General features: G+C 42.1%; 1 protein-coding gene across 5 annotated transcripts in view; it reads left to right on the forward strand.

Annotated features, from left to right (window-relative positions):
- LOC123515522 (putative neural-cadherin 2) overlaps positions 1 to 17,065 on the forward strand; it is a 329,048-nt gene extending 311,983 nt beyond the window's left edge. For 3 of the 5 annotated variants that reach the window (XM_045274220.1, XM_045274222.1, XM_045274223.1), the window contains 24 exons: positions 268 to 431; positions 1,182 to 1,337; positions 1,511 to 1,687; positions 2,472 to 2,660; positions 5,822 to 6,035; positions 6,146 to 6,354; positions 6,761 to 6,921; positions 7,148 to 7,310; positions 7,809 to 7,994; positions 8,724 to 9,016; positions 9,894 to 10,281; positions 10,392 to 10,673; positions 12,687 to 12,787; positions 12,877 to 13,038; positions 13,118 to 13,309; positions 13,749 to 13,927; positions 14,022 to 14,211; positions 14,314 to 14,423; positions 14,660 to 14,788; positions 14,976 to 15,173; positions 15,470 to 15,726; positions 16,028 to 16,394; positions 16,557 to 16,668; positions 16,870 to 17,065. In XM_045274220.1, coding sequence (XP_045130155.1) covers positions 268 to 431; positions 1,182 to 1,337; positions 1,511 to 1,687; positions 2,472 to 2,660; positions 5,822 to 6,035; positions 6,146 to 6,354; positions 6,761 to 6,921; positions 7,148 to 7,310; positions 7,809 to 7,994; positions 8,724 to 9,016; positions 9,894 to 10,281; positions 10,392 to 10,673; positions 12,687 to 12,787; positions 12,877 to 13,038; positions 13,118 to 13,309; positions 13,749 to 13,927; positions 14,022 to 14,211; positions 14,314 to 14,423; positions 14,660 to 14,788; positions 14,976 to 15,173; positions 15,470 to 15,723 — 4,097 coding nt within the window. In that variant the 3' untranslated portion in view covers positions 15,724 to 15,726; positions 16,028 to 16,394; positions 16,557 to 16,668; positions 16,870 to 17,065. The remainder of the gene's footprint in view (positions 1 to 267; positions 432 to 1,181; positions 1,338 to 1,510; positions 1,688 to 2,471; positions 2,661 to 5,821; positions 6,036 to 6,145; positions 6,355 to 6,760; positions 6,922 to 7,147; positions 7,311 to 7,808; positions 7,995 to 8,723; positions 9,017 to 9,893; positions 10,282 to 10,391; positions 10,674 to 12,686; positions 12,788 to 12,876; positions 13,039 to 13,117; positions 13,310 to 13,748; positions 13,928 to 14,021; positions 14,212 to 14,313; positions 14,424 to 14,659; positions 14,789 to 14,975; positions 15,174 to 15,469; positions 15,727 to 16,027; positions 16,395 to 16,556; positions 16,669 to 16,869) is intronic. The other 2 variants (XM_045274221.1, XM_045274224.1) reach the window with 2 other exon arrangements.
- Positions 17,066 to 20,501: the final 3,436 nt, after the last annotated feature.

Here is a 20,501-nt window from a genome sequence, read left to right on the forward strand (position 1 = left end):
TTATCTATCGATTGGACCATATTCTAAAACATTCAAAAGACTTTAAATGAATCTGCACGGTTTTTTACGACTAATGTTATGGCCAAAGCAAATCATTTGCAAGTTTTACATTAGTAATGGGATAAACATTTTATTCACCGACTAGTTACCTCTGTGGCCTTCAGTCATGATTAGAGAGCCAAGTGTTTCTGAATACGGCTATTATAATTCAAACAACACAGGTAATGTCCCTTGCCTGACTGCTGGTGTCCGGCTGCTCTCCCCCAGGCACAGGAACGGTGGTGGTGGACATAAAGGACGTGAATGACGTACCGCCGAGGTTCTCGCGGTCTGAATGGACGCTGGACGTGTCTGAGAGCCTTGGCCCAGACCATGTACTGGCAACACTCACCGTCGTGGATCCAGACGCCACCAACGACTTCGCCTTCAGGGTAACTAGTTTACTGTCTCCACGCCTCAAGTCGTATGCATGTCCTTCAGTTACTTTTCATTTTTTCAGTCATAATTGTCCACGGCTTCTATAATCCGGTTACTTAATTAAGAAAAAAAGAACATCAGAAAATAAGGAAAGCTGGGAGAAAGCCATCAGGTAAACACATGACTAACATGAAAGTTACCTACCTGTCTCCACCTAAATTGTTTACTCGTGAATTTGTCTAACATTTTAAAGCTACCAGATGACTTAGCACTATTCCAGATTTCAGAATCCATTACTTTGATCTAGCACTTTATTTCAGAACTAATTTCTTCCTGTTGCTTTCTAAATCTAACTTTAAAAAGACAGGAAAGAATGATCTCCTTATATGCCCTTAACCCCTTCAGTGCCATGACGCGTTACCATAATCATTCTAGTCTAGTTACTATTTAGCGATTTTCTACATCTTCAGAAACTTATGTGGGGATTAAAATAGCAAAGACTGTGGCCATTAATCTTCTTAACTCCATAGACTCATCGTAATATCAATAAAAAGGTCTAATCATACACAAATCTCAAGGTAAATATGTGTCCCAGTACTAAAGGGGTTAAAGACCAGAGCGCTGTTAATGGTGTGTGACTTGCCCATAGGAAATTTGACGTGACCTTTAGAGGGAATGGTACGCTTATTCTGATCCAAAATAATATTCTATGCCTCACGTGTGGTAGGTCATGGCGCGGTGAGCTAAGCGTGACATTGCTGCAGGTGGTGCCGGGCAGTGGGCGAGGCTGGCAGATGTTCCGCGTAGAGGAAGGGGCGGGAACGGTGCCGACTGGAAACCTCATGTCCGTGGAACCGCTTGACTACGAAGACCCCGACCACCGACAGGGCTTCACCTTTAGAGTTCAGGTCACGGACAGGGTGAGTGAAGTGTGCTGCGACCTTGAGTGTAAGCGTCATGAATACCTTCCTACCGTGGTGTCTTTGTTTAACGATAATGAGGTGCACTGGACTTATGTATCAAGAGGTGTCTCTCTCTCTCTCTCTCTCTCTCTCTCTCTCTCTCTCGTTGCCTGTCTTTACGTTGAGCACAGGGGGAGGAGGGGTGGGGGCGCCGGCAGCACGTGGCGGAGACCTGGGTGAGGCTGAGGCTTCTGGATGAGAACGACAACGACCCTGTGTTCAGTGAGGACCTCACGCGTCTGGTTCTGCCCGAGGACACCCCCAGGGGATCCTTCCTCTCCTCCTTCACGGCCCTCGATCCGGACAAGGTGAGCAGCGGCGCCTGTTGGTTCTTTTGACTGTATTCGTTGACCGTGTTGCTTCGATTTTCATCTGTTGGTTCTTTAGACTGAATTGTTCGTTTTACCTCGGGATTCGCCTGAAGATCTGTGGTAACGTTGCGAATCAAGAAAAGAAGACCGACGAAATAATAAGATAAAATGAAAAAGAAATTAAAAAGAATACTAGATTACATGGAAAACAGAAAATCCGTTATCTTTAGTAGATCAAATTGAATTGTGCAAAGTTGCAAGCACGTCTTACTCATCATGTTTTAGCTGATCTGTGACACTAGTAGGAACTGGGATGGCGTGCACATCTCCGCCATACAGTGATATGAAATGTGGTAAACTTTGTCAGTAGTAGACATGTACCGCAGGGAAATATTGGGGAGCTTGGAGAAACAACCTCAATCAACATTTAGAGCCGCAATAAACCTTAACAGTATATTTCCTTGGCCATGAAGTCACAATTCCTGGTAACTTCATTAAAGCCAATTGATATTTCTTTGGAATCTTGCTGACGAACAAATAATAAAACTAGTAAACAAATAGAGACGAAGATGAGTAAATACGAAGCCAGTCCTCGAAAACTGAAATTCGGCTTTGCTCGCTGCATGCTTGTTACGCTTCACTTTTAGGCTTATGATCACCGCATTGTTTTTCTGGCCGCGGGGACGCCGCGTGTTGCGTGATGTGAAGTCTGTTCTGGCCAAATGCCGGTAATTAATCGTCGGTGCAAACATTTCAGCCTCTCGCTCTCCATCCCACTCAGGGCGGACAGAGCCAGGTCCGATACGAGGTGGATCCGGCCAGCGATCCCAGCCACCAGTTTGTCGTGGACGAGGCTGGAGCAGTGCGTCTGGTGGGCAGACTGGACCGAGAGGCGGCGGACACCCATAGTGTGCTGGTGTGGGCGGTAGACGATGGGGAGCCACCGAGGACCGCCACCGCCACCCTTGCAGTAAGAGTCGCGTCATGATGTACCAAAGTTAGGGAATGGTGACCTGAAACATTTATGCATGTATGTTGTGGAACTTTGGATGGTGTTCGGTGAGTGATTTGAGTTCTTTTCACCTGTCAGTATTATTTGTATCAGGAAAATACGAAAACTAAGATATAAGCAATAGCAAAAACTAAAGCTTAGAGAGACACCAGCCTTGAGCCTCATCCCTCAGCTGCCATGTCCATTAAGGCATTGGAGGAAGTGGCACTGGTGCCACTTCCTTGCTCTCTCTTTAGTCCATTCTACACTCATCTCGGACACAATTAAGTCTATGGGTAGGCAACAGTTCCACATGGGTAAATTGAAAGATCCGTCTAATGTGGAGGAAACTGCATGTAATACTTAAGAATCATACTAATGTAGATGCGACCAACACTGACATCACAGTCCGGCATTCAAATCAACATGAAATGCGTCAATTTCGGAGAGTGTAGAGAGAGAGAGAGAGAGAGAGAGAGAGAGAGAGAGAGAGAGAGAGAGAGAGGGCAGAGGAAGATTAAGCTCCACAAACTTATAGCGTGAGGAAGGTCAGAGAGTAGAAACTAATTTACTTTTTTAAGCGGATCTAGTATTCCCACTTTGAAAGAGTGAATCATTGCAAACAGAAGAAAACAAGAAAGCAGAGTGTTCCAGTGTTTAGCAGTGAAATAGATGAAATGTTGTCCTTATAATACTTGAGTGAATGAAATAAAGTTTAAAATGGAAAGTAGTAAAAGCAGTAGTAGTTGAAGTAAAAGGAAGTAGAATTACTATCATGATCATTTTATCTACTTAAATCTCTTTTAATTATCTTATTTGCCGTGATTTTGTATTACAAACTAGTTTTGTGCAGTCGTTCACTGCGGCATTTATACAAATGATCATCCGACAAGTGTAATCAGCGAGACCGCTCCACCAGTCCTCTCTATCTCCCACGTCAAGACGCCTCGAGAGAAGAAAGCTGGGGAAAATGTTTTCGTTTATATTGCTCAACTTTCTTGTTTTTCAGGGTTTTTTTTTTTCCTAAGAAAATTTTCTTTTTATCCCGAATTCCGAAATCATAAAAATAATTAGAAATTTTCATCCTCAAAAGTTGTATGTACGTGTCAGACTTATTATCACAGAAAACTGTGCGATGGTTATCATAATCGTATTTCGTTTGCAAATTTATAACACAATCCACACTTCAAGAATGAATATAAACTTTTAGACTAACATTTTCTTCAAACTAGTTTTTCTTTTATCTCAAAAAAATTTTTTTTTTATCAGATCTAAATCTAAACGCTGGTGAACATTTTCTGATCTAAAAAAAAAATTTGTAAATATATATATATATATATATATATATATATATATATATATATATATATATATATATATATATATATATATATATATATATATATATATATAGATAGATAGATAGATAGATAGATAGATAGATAGATAGATAGATAGATATATATATATATATATATATATATATATATATATATATATATATATATATATATATATATATATATATATATATATATATATATATATATATATATATATATATATATATATATATATATATATATATATATATATATATATATATATATATATATATATATATATATATATATATATATATATATATATATATATATATATATATATATATATATATATATATATATATATATATATATATATATATATATATATATATATATATATATATATATATATATATATATATATATATATATATATATATATATATATATATATATATATATATATATATATATATATATATATATATATATATATATATATATATATATATATATATATATATATATATATATATATATATATGTATATATATATCAAAGAAAAATTTGCCTCAGAAGCAGAGAATGCGCAATTGTTAAAGACCACTTTGACAGGACAGGGTGAGTACCTTCATTCACTTCAAACTTTTTCCTGGCGTCTTTTTACTGTGGAAAACTGAACACACCGAGGACTTAACAGAGCGGGGCTAGGAAGGCCACGTTTTATTTTCCTCGTCTATTATAAGAGCCACTTCAGTAAATTACAGTGGAATCTTATCTTCCCGGCCTACGAGGAAGATGGAAGGAAAATATAGGAAAGATAAACAAAGGAGAACCCAAAAGCGAACCACTTCACCAGAGTGGGAGGAGAGGGCGGCATTTCTTCATCATCAGCAGTGCCAGCAGCGTCTTTACGTCTTGCACAGCAGAACAAAGACCTCGAGTTCATCCACGTCGTCTGTCTGTTTTTTCCAGCCAATCCCAGCAAAATCTATCTCACTTCTTCATCTACTTCTCTGTTTGCCTTGCCTTCTCTCACTGTTCCACAATTACCATCTTACTTTTATCCACCCATCTATTCCTCGAGCTATTTCAGGGTTTTCAACGATGGGAAAATTAATTGGAGACTAGAGTAGGCCCACTTTCATCAACTATATTGTTACGAAATATAGAGGCTCTGATGGCGTGATATTTCCTAATTTTGGGTCATCTTAAGGTAGAACTGGTAAGGATGTATCGTGGAAGGGACGTTCTGCCACACCATACCTGCTTTAGTGAAAGGACAGGAATTAAGCCACGAGAAATAAAATGACTGTAAATGACGATCGTGAGAGAGAAATTGCATAAAACTAAGGAAAGAGAAGAAATACATGAAAGGACAAAGAAACGAGTAATGACTACAAACTTGAACGTCACTAATAACATGACGCTTTTCAGTTATTTCCATCCCATGCGTGGCCAAGCTGAGATCAGAGTTACACGTGATTCGTACCTATATGGCTGAGAATGAATGCAATATATTTTGTGTCAGTAATATAAATATCATTCAGCACCGAAATAGATAGTGTCTTGTGGAAATAATCCCAACCTGCTCGTTTTTGGGACGTTGACTATTTATTTCTAGACCTTATTTTTCTAGTCATGACCAACCCAGTGAAGGGATTAGCAGTGAAAATAAAAATCTTGATTAATCTAAATCTAACCTAGCTGAACTTAACATAACCCTTGGGTGAAAACGCTGATGTTGATTCATTATCATGCAATAGACAGAATCGGTGAAATCTCTGATAACAAGCAACGAAACTTCGACAGATAAACGTGACAGATGTGAATGACAACCCGCCGTTCCTGTTGGAGCCTCGCGAGGTGAGCGTGACGGAGAACAGCGAGGCTCAGCTGGTCGCACGGGTCAAGCTAGGTGACCCCGACGACTGGCGGCAGGGTCACGGGCCACCCTTCACCATCTCCCTGGACCCCCGTGCGCTGCCCCATGTCACCGACAACGTCAGAGTTACGCTGGACAAGAGTAAGTCACTGAAACACTAAAAGTTGACATCCTAAATTTTTATCCAGCTTCCTTACATCCTCAGAGGAAGCAGGACTCATTTCCTTGGTTGACTTCTTCCTGTGGTGCAGGAGGGGACGACGGGCGGGGCGTGGGCGTGGTGTGGACACGGGCGGTGCTGGACCGAGAGGAGCGTTCTACCATGCTTGTACCCCTGGTGGTCGGTGACGCCGGGTGGCCGTCTCTCACCGCCACCGTCACCCTCACCATGCACGTAGTAGACCTCAACGATAACCCCATGGCGCCCGCCGCCAAGACCGTCACCGTGCACACCATGCAGGTTAGGTCCCCTCACACCGCGCTACCACTCTCTCCACTCTGTTTGCAAGTCATCCCCGCTCCTTCACCACACACACACACACACACACACACACACACAGCTTCCTCTCTCATTCCATCACTAACGGCTGTCAATTGTCTGAGGTTACATCGCTATTTTTGTTTTTCACTGATGGAGAAGCAGTGACTTTCACCACTTCCAGACACCCCTGATACACACTGCAGGTCACACTCTCCACACACTCTGCAAGGCTCACGCACACCTTGTGCATTAGCCTCCTCTTGTATGCAGATGTTCGTTAGTTCCTCTTCTCATCTGTTACTCAGTCGCCGTCTTGAGGATGAACAAAATGATCGCTGTCTCTCGACCAATATATATAGCTCAGCTTCCCTGATGTCACCCTCAGCACCGGGGATCTGCAGTGCCCTTGGGACGCGTGTACGTTCGAGACCCCGACGACTGGGATGACGTCGGCAAAACCTTCGCCTGGAAAGACCCACAAGCCGGATTTTTCCTCGACACTTCCAGCGGCCACCTGACCATGGCTCCCTCCACCCCGGATGGCAGGTAATCCGCACATGGACCACGAACACGGAGGCTAGTCTTGAGAGTTGTTTTTGTTTTGCCAAGGTATTCATGGTACATATGCATAGGTCATTATAATGCGAAAGTAAATAGTAATTTGAAATAATCCTTCCTCGATATGTCACAAGTGTGAAATTAAATGGTAGAGCAGACTATATACAATATAACTCATTTTTTTCACCCACGTACACCTGTGTTCTCACAACAGGTACCACCTGAGATTCCTGGTGAGTGACAGCAACCAAGGGCAGAGGAACGTGGAGGCCAATGTGACAGTCCATGTGAGACTCTTGAACAGGAACGAAGTGGTCCACGCGTGCCCGGTAACGTTGGCGGCTGGGAGTCACAGCGTGGTGAGGCACGATACCAAGGTGAGGCACGCGGGGAGGTAAAGGGAGGAGAGCGGATGACGCATTCCTTAATTTAAAGAAACCCGTTAGATGAAAGAAATATTGGGGTTGTGGCGATTATCCTATAGCTTACTGATTTCCAGACAATAACTATATATTTCGGCAAAATTTGACGCCCTATTGTACCGTGATCTACAGTACATAATAATGGAGTTGACAGTAAAGACAATGAACTCAATCAATCTAAATCTGAACTAGCCTAACCCTCAGATGAAAAGGCTAGTGTTATCTCAGTGTTACCCGAAACATCTTCCACATTGAAATTATAGTAGTATCTGAAGCTGTGTCCTTTAATAACAACAGAAAATACATTCATGCCTCTGAGAAGTTATAGAAAAAAGTGATCAGAAGCAGAAAGTTAGAAATCAATAAACAAAGAATAGTGACCATGATTTCTACTTTTCTGTAAGATGATTAATAAACAGAAATAGTTGTCATGATCTGCTATTGTTGTCGCAGGAGGGAGTGTCTATGCTGAGTCGCCTGATCGCCGCCGTACGACCGCTGGTGGGCGGAGCAGACACGGCGGTGCGGGTGGTGACCGTGCAGCCCCTGGAGGACGCAGGCGCCCCGGCCACGCGGGTCTGGCTATCGGCCGTGGGAATTGCCAATTTTGATTACATCTTATTGTATCATATAAAACAAGTAAGTCTTACTTATTGAGAGTATATCGGTAATGATGATGATAATTACAATAATCATGATAATTATGATAATAATAATAATAATGATAATAATAATAATAATAATAATAATAATAATAATAATAATAATAATAATAATAATAATAATAATAATAATAATAATAATAATGATAACAACAACAACAACAACAACAACAACAATACAATTGCATTCTCGTGTTGCTCCTCACCGCTCCGTGGCATTGCTTCACATAGCCGTCATCTGTCCACAATCAGCATCATTTCCTCCACAAGATCACTCGTCATACTGTTAACTCAGAAACAGTTCATCGCGACAAGTGCAATCAGTTCATCATACAATATTGTAACTTTTCGTTATTTTTCAGAAACATTTTCTACATCAGCTGGCAGAGTCTTGTGTCATGAAGTAACATTACATGAGCTTGTACTGGAATTACATGCACTGGATACCTTCAAGATGCTGCGTAATTTCAAATTATGTTCATCACTTTATTCAGCAAATCAGCGTTTCTTGAACTCTTGAACAAACTATTTTCGTTTTTTTTTTTTTTAGCGCTCGAGTTGGACAGATCTATATTTCACCCTCCATGAGAAACGAACATATACGTCTGTTCGCTATAATGATTAAAATTTATGTTTATTTAATTTGTATCTCACTTTATTTTCCTGTCTTACTATTTGCTATTTTTCTGTCTTATTATTTGCACAGCTGAGCGAGGCTTTAAGTATCGGCATAAAAGTGGGCGAGGTCACCTGCAGTGAAAGCGCCACACCCACACCGGAAGTGACGGCAGAGGAGAGGTGTGTCGGCGGATGCTGGGTGGGCTTTGCTGACGACTTCAGTGTGGTGGATGCCTTCTCCTCGGCGGTGGTGGGGCCACATGTGGTGGTGCGGGGCCCTTGTGGCTGCACGACTGCCGCCACGCCTCAACAGGCCGCCTCCTGCTCCCCTGACACGTGTCTTAACGGGGGCAGGTGTCTCGCCACATCCTCAGGCGTTAGGTGAGTATCAGTAAGTAAATAAGTAAGTAAGTAAGTAAGTATAACTTTATTATTCCATAAACAATGGAAACTACAGGGCTCGCATAATAGGAATTTGATAACACACAATAAATAATTAAATGTAACATCAAAGATATCATCAGTCTCCAATAATGATAGCACAGAAGAAGAAGAAAAAAGAAAATTATCTTTTAAATTTACAGTTGTAAAGCCGTATAGCTCGGGGGATAAAAGACAGTAGATGTCGAATTTGGGTACCGAATGTTGGCATCCTGAGTCGGCTGCTACGTGGTATTGAGCAATTCCTTATATGATTATGTAGTGGATGATTACTGTCGTTCAATACTGAGTCAAATTTTGTAATTAACAAGGCATGATATACATTATCCACGTCCAGGAGGTTCTCACCAATCATTCTCCCTGCTTTTTTTTATTTGACTATTGATTCGGTCCTTATTGGTCTTGTTGGAGTTTCCTCCCCACCCAAAAAGACAGTACCGCCACACACCACAGATAACACAATTATAGAACATACCTAAAACTGCAGAATCAACCTGAAATGAGTATAATTTCTCATGCAATACATTCTGACATTTAATTTCTTGATGTGGTTGTTATTATGTACGTTCCATTTCAGTTCAGTATCGCGAGGGTTGGAGTTTTCAGATTATATGACTGATGAGCATCAGGCAAACAAGAAAACAAAAATTGATATGTATACGACCATGACTATGATAATCACAAATAGTTACTAAAAAGAGTCATAGTTACTGTTCTATACAAGTCTTCAGACCCACAGCCTCGGCCATGTGCTAGTTCTACCACATATAACTCGACCACACATTTCTTCAGTAATCACTTGACTTTTCTCTGGCAGGTGCATCTGTCCTTATGGCACGTGGGGTTCCCGCTGCAAGGTCCTCTCCAGGCACTTTGAGGCCAGCGGTGGGAGGAAGGGGACTGGTATCGGGGCCACCACAGATAGTGCCTGGGCGTGGGTACCGCCTATCCCACCCTGTGCCGAGGTACATCTGAGCTTGGAGGTTCTGAGCACAGCGAAGACAGCAACACTGCTCTATTCTGGCCCACAAGAAGGTTCCGACCATGGCGCAGGTGTGCGTGATCTACTACTGCTGGAGCTGCGTCAGGGACGGCCAATGTTACTGCTAAACCTTGGCGATGGCCCGATCACTCTGAACCTGGATGCCTCTCCTTCCATGGCCGACAACACGTGGCACAGGATAGACCTCATCTGGAGGGATGAGGTGAGGCCAGGTGGACTCTAAATGAGCAGACTGTATTTTTGCCCACAAACAAACAAACGCACACACATCTGTGCGTGTTGTTAGTTATCAGCAAACTTTGTCTCCCACAGGTGGTGGAGATGATCGTGGATCTGTGTTTAGGAAGTAGCTGGGATGAATCACCTGTGCCTTCTTTGGGACCTGCCCTTAACCAGTCGTCCGCACCTCTCCGTCCAGACACACACACTTGTAGAAGTGTTACTAAACTGCCAGGGAGTGCCCGTGTCCTTAATACAAGTGGGGTGCTTCAGGTGGGCGGCTTGGTGCCTACAAAAGTAGTGAGTGATGATGCAAAGCTGCCACGCCCGCCACACTTCCGCGGCTGCATCAGAAACATCAGAGTCAATGGCAAGGTAAGAGTGGCATATTACTCGTAGGCTGTCTCGAGCAACAGAACATTAGTAATGAGGGTTTTTTCTTTTTCTTTTTTTTTTTTGGCTTATCCACTGTCATTCTCTCCTGCACGTCCATGATATGCAGGTGATGTAATGCTGTCTACATATCATAACAAAATTTTGCGATCTCAAAAAGAAATCCCTAAAAGGGGTATCACACTGGTATATGATACGCAGAACGCGGGCCATGGTTCTTGGTATGAAACCAGGAACGTTATCACACACAAACTGTCTGTGTTCTTGCTGTACTAATCAAACAGTCCAGCAACCAAAACCAAGACTAATCAAAACAAACGAGAACGAAAACATGTCGCTTGTACCTCAACCTGTGCTTCGTGCTGGAATTGCACTTGCTCTTCCTGTTATTGAAGAAGAGGAATAAGAAGCTAGAGAAGAACCAAGAGGTGTGCGACGCCTACTTTGGAGTTGAGGATGATTGCTGTGAGCGCAACTATTGACTTTATATATATATATATATATATATATATATATATATATATATATATATATATATATATATATATATATATATATATATATATATATATATATATATATATATATATATATATATATATATATATATATATATATATATATATATATATATATATATATATATATATATATATATATATATATATATATATATATATATATATGTGTGTGTGTGTGTGTGTGTGTGTGTGTTGTTGAAGTCTATAGCAACTTGAGCGTTATTCTTTTTAGAAAGAATCTTTGGTATATTTCGCGTTTGTCCGGATGTAGATTCAGGAGTGCGCCAAAATCCATAGCGTTCTCGAGACGTCTTTCGGTCCTGTCTGGACCATCTTCAAGAGAAGAGTTAGCAGACTGGGCAGGTAGTGCCTCTTATGACTGCTCGTGGCGGATGCGATGTGTGTGTTTGTGTGTGTGGGGGGAGGGGCTGTGAGAGCCAATCAGCTTACAGCTTGGCTGCAGCCAAGAGGAGGCCGCTTCGAAGGTAGAGAAACTTTTGGTTGTTGCTGGATGTTAATGGAAGGTTTCTCTAAGTATATAAGCGTAGTTCCCATCATCATCATGATGTTAACTTTTTCGAGGATTTCGGTGTTTTTCTCCATGTGCTGTCTCTGTAGCACGAGGCCGTGCTGGCTGACGTAGTGGCGGCATATTGCGCCATCTTGGAGATGAGCGGTGATCCTCTTTGACAAGGGAGTAGTAGCTGTGAAGCCGATGTACCTTGAATTTAGGTGACTACAATCACCAACAGTGCATTTATGTTGGTACACGACGTTTACTTTCTGGAGGCAAACAGCTGTATTTTCTTGACGAGGTTGAAGGTTTTGCGTGACTTGTAATATATGACAAGGTTGAGGCTTGTGTCTGCGCCTCATCTTCCCCCACAACGGAAAAAAAATATATATATATATATATATATATATATATATATATATATATATATATATATATATATATATATAAAGATATGCATGTTGTTTTTTTATCTGAAATAATATAGGCATTTATTACATATTTCATATCTATTTTTTAATGGGATAGCATACGAAGAGTCTGAATGGATATCTAACGATCCCAACTTTGCCCCGCTAATCTCGGACAAATTCCTGCTATCTCGGGCAAATATTTCTCGTTCCGCGTATCATAGACCAGTGTGACACCCCCTTAAGACCTATCAGAACCAGACAAATTGAAGAAAGTTGAAGTATGGCATGAATAGTGTCTTGCTGTCTGATTATTCATTGTCTTTCCCTCTCCTCTCTTCTCGATCCTCGGCAGCGGCCTGTGTTAAGTAAAAGGGACGTGATGAGAAGGAGGTTGATGACTAATTTTCTTGAATAACTGTGTAAACCCAAAAATGTGAAAGAGGAGTACATGATAAAGAAAAATTAACATGAATTTTAAGACATTAAAGTAATGACAGATCTGTATAGTAAAAGTAACTAACACGATGTAAATATTATCTTGTGACAGTTGATTGACCTGGGCAGCAGTGTACTGGGTCAGGCCAGCACTCCAGGATGCCCCGCCGCAGACTGTCTTGCCAACCATGTCGTGTGCGGAGTGCATGGCAGGTGGGTGGTGCTAATGTGGTGCTTCATGTCATGCCTTCACGTTCTGCACTGGAAGACACATGAGTGTCTGTTTTTTTCCTGTACCGCAGGTGTCGAGGGTCGCCGGGGTCACTGCAGTGCGAGTGCCAGCAGGGATGGGGCGGGCCGGGCTGTGCCTTGCCCACCACGCCCGTCACTTTCTTCCCCAACAGTTACGTCAAGCTGGCTCTCTCATTCTCTCCCCTGGCCTACACCACCTCTATCACTCTCAGGTAGGTGCTGCCAATCTCAGCCTGCAATGTCCAATGTGACTTTTCCACTCTCCAACCTGTCAGCCACTCCCGTCAATAGGTTCCGCACCGTGAGGAGGAGAGGCGAGCTGGTAGTGCTGTCATCACAGCATGGCCGGGACAGCTGGTCTGTGCAGCTGGTGGGTGGTCGCCTGTGTGCGGTGCTGCGCCTCCACCCACGACTCCCAGTTTCCACATGTCTCTCGCGGGTCGTCCTCACCGACGGGCGCTGGCATTCCCTTGCTGCCACCAGGTAGGGTACCTGTCACTGCCCGGGGTGGATATAATGAAAATTCATGACGGGGTGACTTTGAGTTTTTGTTACTAGATCTCTGCTCCAACAAAACTTATCAAGGAATATTACTGTTTTACTGGTACGTAATTCCTTTCGTAATTAATTGATCATTTTTACGTGTTTTCTCTTACACCAATTTCAATGGTTATTTACATACATGTCCCCAAGGCTCAGAATGGAATTACTTCTCATTGAAAAAGAATTGGTCTCAGATTCTTCTCAGTCAGGGAACAATGGAGGTAGTACTGGTATGGAGAAAAGAACAATGATCACTGCAATTTGTAGCCAAAGGTAACTTTTATTGATGCAGATGCTTTTAGTTCTCTTCCATGCCAAGTAGCTCTCTCTGGTGATAGGACTGTGATAGCGTGTATTGAGCAGCTGTCTCGTGGGTCAGGTTTGGCTCGTCAATCTTTCTGGTGGTGGACGACGGGGATGGTGATCTGCACAACGCCTCGCTGTTGCTGGAGGGACAACAATTCCTGGAGGTGGACAAACAAGAGGGCGTCTACGTGGGAGGGTCTCCTCACTTTCAGAATGCTGGATTTCTCAGTATCCAAGGAGATTTCTTTGATGGTTAGACACTCGCATAATATGCACTACTCATTAGATAAATGAAAAATTACCAAAAATGAGGCAATACTGACAAAACATTTCCTCCCTCACCCAGGCTGCATCGACGACCTGCGCATCTCAGGCTGCAGTGTGCCGCTACCGCCTGCTGTCAACAGCACGATATGGGGCCAGGCAAGCGCCTTCAAGGGAGTGCAGGAAGGCTGCATTGCTGCGCCATCTTGCACCAATGTGTCCTGCACACCACCACTATCTTGCGTCGATACCTGGAGGTCCTACCACTGTGGGTCGGTATACAAAGATGTAGACCAGTGTGTGTGTATAGTCTGTAGTGTACATGATGATGGAAAATTAATGTGGCTAACACGCCACCACTGCTGCTGCTGCAGGTGTGGCGAGGGCCGCGTGTTGGGCAGGAGTCGCATGGCGTGTGAGGATGAGGATGAGTGTGCGTGGCGGCCGTGTCTCAGCGGCGGCTCGTGCTTCAACACTCAGCCAGGTAACACTCAGAGTGCAATGCGCCACACTGGTGTTTATCGGGATTGGTAGACACCATGTGGAAGCAGCGTGCTAAAGGGTATTTTCAAACCTCCTTTGAGAAACTCAATGATTGGCAATTCGGAATTTCATTTTTTTTTAAGTAAGAGAACTGACAAAGAGCAACAAAATATAAAGAAAAAAAGGACCTCATAGATTTATGGTGTAAGAATTCAGTAACAGCTTTCTACAACACAGGTTACGTGTGTTCCTGCCCAGCTGGGTTCAAAGGACAACACTGCCAGCTGCCCGAGGTGGGACACACTTCCCTCCAGCTGCCCATGGGGGTTCTGGTGACCATAGCAGTGTGGTGCACCTTCTTGATGTGTAAGTCGTATTGGTGTGATTAAGATCCACAGGAATGTTAGGTTTTGAGCAAGGCTCATCTCCCACAGTTATCTTTTTGATGTCAGTGTTAGTGCATGAAGGCGATAAATGTGTTATGTTGATATTTTTACAAAACAGTAAAGTTTAGTTTAGTGACAGGCTACTTACTACATCATCTTCCTGGCAGTGTTGTTGTGTGCATTTTTGCTACATCGTCGCACTGCGCTGCGCAGGAATCTGGCAGAAACTAAAGGCCACACGACAGACTGTAAAGATGAGTCATTGACCACGCATAGCCAAACATCTAATCTGATGGAATTACAGCTATTGAAGCCGCCGCCAGCCAACGGCCAGCCCGCCTGGACCAGGAACCCCAACATAGCTGGTAATAGTAAAGATAGTTACGTAGCTGTAAAATATCGACGTGAGAGTTTTGTCATCTTTTTTATTTAGGTTTTTATTAATAAATCGTGTCATTCATAGATGATGACTCATTCATTCTTCCATAATCTTGTACATTTGTGTTGAATATCAAATAGTACCCTACTTATAAAAAGAGATAAATATTTGAAGAAAAAACACATGAACTTCTTGCCACTTAAACAGTATTGCACATATTGTTGTTCAAACCTCATTACACAAACATTGCTGTGAAATGCTGTGGTTGTCTCGGTGCCGCAGACGTGGACGTGTTGCGGGTGGATGCAGTAACGCCGGTCAGCCACAGGGAGGAGGCGAGTGAGGGCGGCAACAGTGTAGGGACTTCGCCACAGCTGCGAGAGAACGCCCAGGGTGGGAAAAGGAGGAGGATCAACAAAGGCAAGCATGAGAATACGCCACCTACAGGAGATGACCTGAGAAACTATGCTTACGAGGGTGAAGGTTCCTCCCCAGGATCTCTCTCTTCTTGTGAGTGTTCGGCGAAGGAGAGATGACGGGTAACTTTTGAAAACACATAATTTATTAAATTTAAGCATTAGTTAGTTATCTACAATGGAACTACAGTGTGTTTTGTCATGATAAGTGTCTTATTTCTCATTATATTAAAAGTAACATGGTACATTTTCTATCTTCTTTTTTCATACACTAGATTAGATGTCTATATATAGGCGGAAGATGATGAGAGTGAGGGCACGTGTAGGCTGATGTGACAACGCTGGGATGTGGCGGCTACCGTTCCCTGACAGTATATATTGATATGAAATACTTCAAATGAGTCACGAATCTTTTTCTTTAAAGGTGCTGCAGTTTGAATCGCCCTGGCGTGGAATGGCCGTGAGGAGCGGCGGTCAGTCCACCTGTGGCGAGGCCTTCCCGCCGGGGATGCCATCTTAACATGGCCATTGACCAGTCGGCGGATGGCGATGAATCCTGCTCATGCAAATAAAGGATAATGGACTTAAGAGACTTAATGTATATTGATATGACACACGGCCAATGGTAGCAGCCTGCGCGTCCACTCTATAGCTGCGGCATGATCTTTCCTGGTTGAAGTGTCTCCCAGCGAGTGTAATGCAGCCTCAGTTCCAAATCCAGCGGGCTGCTGACCATCCTGCCCGGCCAGTACGTTGTGTCCTCGCTGTCCTCGTGGTCGCCATGCCAGGCGGTGAGGAATCAGCAATGCTATGATATAGAATTCTCTCTTCAAGATATATTCCTCAATGAGAGGATGAAGCAGCTAGTCCATCTGACAGTTACTGTAGCTGGTATTGCACAGTACTACACAGTGTTCAGGGAAATACAATGCCTAACTTCGTTCTTTGTACAGGGTTGCTCAGGATACATCAGAAGCAGACATCGTCTGATGTTGCGGAACCTGGAAAGCAGCACTTGACACTGGAGAGGAAAGACAACAGCGTGCAAGGAGTTGAACCAGCTTTGTACGGCCCGTCTGCCATCATACCTTCCTATTATCTTTATCTGAATATGAGAAGAAGTTGTCATAGTATGAGTTTACGATGCAGGTGGTTTCATTTAGCTTATTTAGTTTTAATTGCAGTTAGAAAAAAAAAGTTGCCTCTTCACTGAAAAGGTAATTTCATAATTCTCAAGTAACTATTCACATCCATTTCTCGGCGCAGGGGACAACTCTCGTCTGTGTCTATTGAGCTGCACGGTGCTCTGTGTCTGGGATTGGAGTGCTCTACTCAATCCAGCAACGAATCCAAGTGTCTGGCAGCAATCCTGTCCATATTCCCACATTCGCGGTCTCTTACCAAGATTAAGTAATCCAGCCAGGTGAGGCTCCCGAGCCTCGAGGATTCTTGCATCTTCTGAGTAAGCATTATGATATGTCTCGTACATTCAAAAGAATCTAATATATTTTACAGTTTGGACAAGACAAGAATAAATAACTACTTTGTGGATATAGTCGCATAGCTTCCATCACAAACAATGTTCTTCTAGCACTGAAATATTAGTGTTTGTTTACCTATTTTCTAATATTAAATGGAGACAGCGATAATATAATTCATTTTGCCAGTAATCTGAAAAAATATAGTTTTCATTATCAAAGAATTATCGCTACCAGCTATTGTCTTTAAAGAGTATAGCCTTAAAAAGTTATTTACAACTCTCTCTCTCTCTCTCTCTCTCTCTCTCTCTCTCTCTCTCTCTCTCTCTCTCTCTCTCTCTCTCTCTCTCTGAACTGCCGAAATCTCTGAAAGAACGATGACGACCACAACACACATTCCCAGACTACCAAGCAGCCGAGCCGTATGAGAGGAGACGTCAGGCAACACAGCAAGACATCATGTGGGTGTCTACGCGCATCACCACTGTTACCTAGGCCAGCGACAGACAGACCAGGAGGCTTTACGGCAGGGATGAGGGGTGTGACTGGCTGGCTCCTGCACTGGAATCTTCCTGTAGACTGTGACCTTTGAAACGGTATCAGAAGGATTCGTTAATGTTCCTCTCAGGATTACTTCTTATCACACACACACACACACACACACACACACACACACATCATCATCATCATCATCATCATCATCATCATCATCATCATCATCATCATCAGATCAGAGAGAGAGAGAGAGAGAGAGGAGGCGAAGAATATGCGCCGTTTGAAAAATAAAGATGACAAAATATGATTACCGAGACAGAAACACACAAGTTTAGTAGGTCAGCCACTCATACAAGGTTACGCACTTGAAGTAACACCCATAAGCGGTTTTTCCTCTTCTTTTTTTACCACGAGAATGGGAAAAGAAAAGTTTAATTTCCACCCTCCCCTGCCTCCACGTTTCGCCAAACACGCACAGACACATCACGACACCTTTGGTCTTAGCATATCCACACTGATACTCACTCGGCTGTCCTCCATCCTTAATGTCAGTATCAGTATTTCTCATAACACTGTCATTGTTGTTTTGGTTTACAGGGCCTTTCTAAATTACAGCCTTATGCCATACAAAACAATATCGTACCAGAATACTTTTGAGTTATGAATTAAAGGAAGACTAGGGTAAGTAAACTTCTCTTAAAATTTGTGACGAGGATTGGAAGTATGTAGTAGAGTTGGCTGAGGCATCCGTGTTGTAAGGGATGGTTTTTGTTTTATCATTATTATATTTGTGGTTTTCTTATTATATGTCTTGTTTTGTATAATAGATGGAATGTGTGTGTGTGTGTGTGTGTGTGTGTGTGTGTGTGTGTGTGTGTGTGTGTGTGTGTGACGATATTTAATCTATTAGCAAAGAAAAAATTATATCTTGTATCTTTCATGTTGATCATTTTTGCTACGAATGAAAATAAAAATTATCATTACGGGCATGTATTTTGATCACATCGGTACACATTTCAACACAATGAAGCACTTGAAGCAGAACGGGAAACCATCAGATGTTTTTATCACATGAACTCCTTCAGTACTGGGACGCATTTTTACCATGAGTTTTGGTGTGATTAGACGATTTCATCTACATTAGGAAGGGTCTAAGGAGGTCAGAAGATTAATGGCCAAAATCATCACTATTTCAATCCCAACATAAGTCTCTGAAACTGCATTAAATCGCTAAATCTTAAGTAGAAAAAGTATGAAATGTGTCATGGTAGTGAAGGGTTAATTTTCTTACATTAGCAACCAGCGGAAATACAAGCTCATTAAGGTACGCAGATTGAACCAACTCTCTCTCTCTCTCTCTCTCTCTCTCTCTGTAACACAGGCTAGAGGCAGCGAAGTGGTAAACATTTTATCTATTGCCAATACTGCATGAAAGTAATAAATTAAAAATCGGAAGTCATAAAGCTGATATTCGTCTACTAGTATACAAAAAAGGTATATCAGGAGAGTTCGGGTAAGTGAGGCTTCGAAGTCTGAGGGTTGAAAGTACTAACTACGTGGAGAGGCTTTGGAGCTCTACCTCAACCTCTTTCTTGCTGTTGTCCAAGGAAGACGGGGCACACTGGGCCTCTCTGTTTCATCTTCAGACAGCTAAGTAAGTAATAAGACACAGAAAAGAACGGGAAGACTCTAGATAGGTGTTTGATATACTGGTGTTGCGTTAGATGTTTTGCAAAAATAAAAAATAAAAAAAATAAAAACGAGTTGGCGTTCAAGCATTTAGCCGTTTAGCTTATGTACATGTCTTTATAGCTTCTGTCATTAAGGTTCTCCTTGAATCGGTTACTTTTTCTCTTATGAACCTCTTTTTGCTCAAGCCAAGTGTCAGTATATACATGTACTGAAAACTGAAGTTTTTATAACCAACAAATATCTTGTCTTATTTCCTTTCTTGACAAGTGACCCTAATCTGTTCATTGATCTGTATTTTATACGCAAGCTCTCCTCTCTCTCTCATCTCTTTTAGGAAGTTTAGTCTTACTCAAACGTCACGTTCTTCAGGTCAGTTAATATTTTGTAGGTTCACTGATCTCTTTCAATGGGTTTACTGTAATGTCATAGGGTCTTCTCGGACTAACTTCAGGGTCTTTCTTCACACTCCACATAACTATTTGGAAGGGAACAATTCCCTCATTGCATAGACTGGTATTCGCGTGGTTGTAGCTTGCATGTAACCGTTTTCTCGTCCGTGTTGCTTACCTAAAAGAAGGAAAGTTTTGCCCATTCTTTACTTTCCATGTATGTGACTAAAAATAGCTCACCACAATGCACAGACTGATAACTGCGAGTGTGGCTTTCTCTCATACGTTTTTACTGTTTTACTTTACACGGTACATAATTGTTTAGAGGAAAAATAACTAAAGGAAAAACATACAATAGGAAGAGAAAGAGTAATCATAGTTGTCTAGAGCAATTAACTTTGTCGGCCCAGCCGAGGGAGAGTATCCAGTCACAGAAAGAGTTATCGCTGACGGCTAATTACAAGACGCAATTAACCTGTGTATGAAATGCCGGTGCGTTAGAAAGGCGTGCTAACTGACGGTGTCGAAAAATTTTAACGCTGGTAAAACTAAGATGCCTCCATGACGTGAAATCCATAATTGTGTAATGACTTGATATGAAACTTAATGTTTAAAGAGAGAGAGAGAGAGAGAGAGAGAGAGAGAGAGAGAGAGAGAGAGAGAGACTGGAGACTTTCTCAGATTCTTGTTGAAACTTTGTTGTTTACGAAGTTGATCGTTGTTTAATTGATGAATGTCGACTTATAATTCACGAGGCAGAAGATTGCATTTCAAAAGAACTCGAGAAAGGTGAATGTGATTGAGATCGCTGCTATATGCTATTTTCTATTTATTATTAAGTCTA

Source organism: Portunus trituberculatus, chromosome 39 (assembly GCF_017591435.1).
Source record: "Portunus trituberculatus isolate SZX2019 chromosome 39, ASM1759143v1, whole genome shotgun sequence".
Classification (NCBI taxonomy): domain Eukaryota; kingdom Metazoa; phylum Arthropoda; class Malacostraca; order Decapoda; family Portunidae; genus Portunus; species Portunus trituberculatus.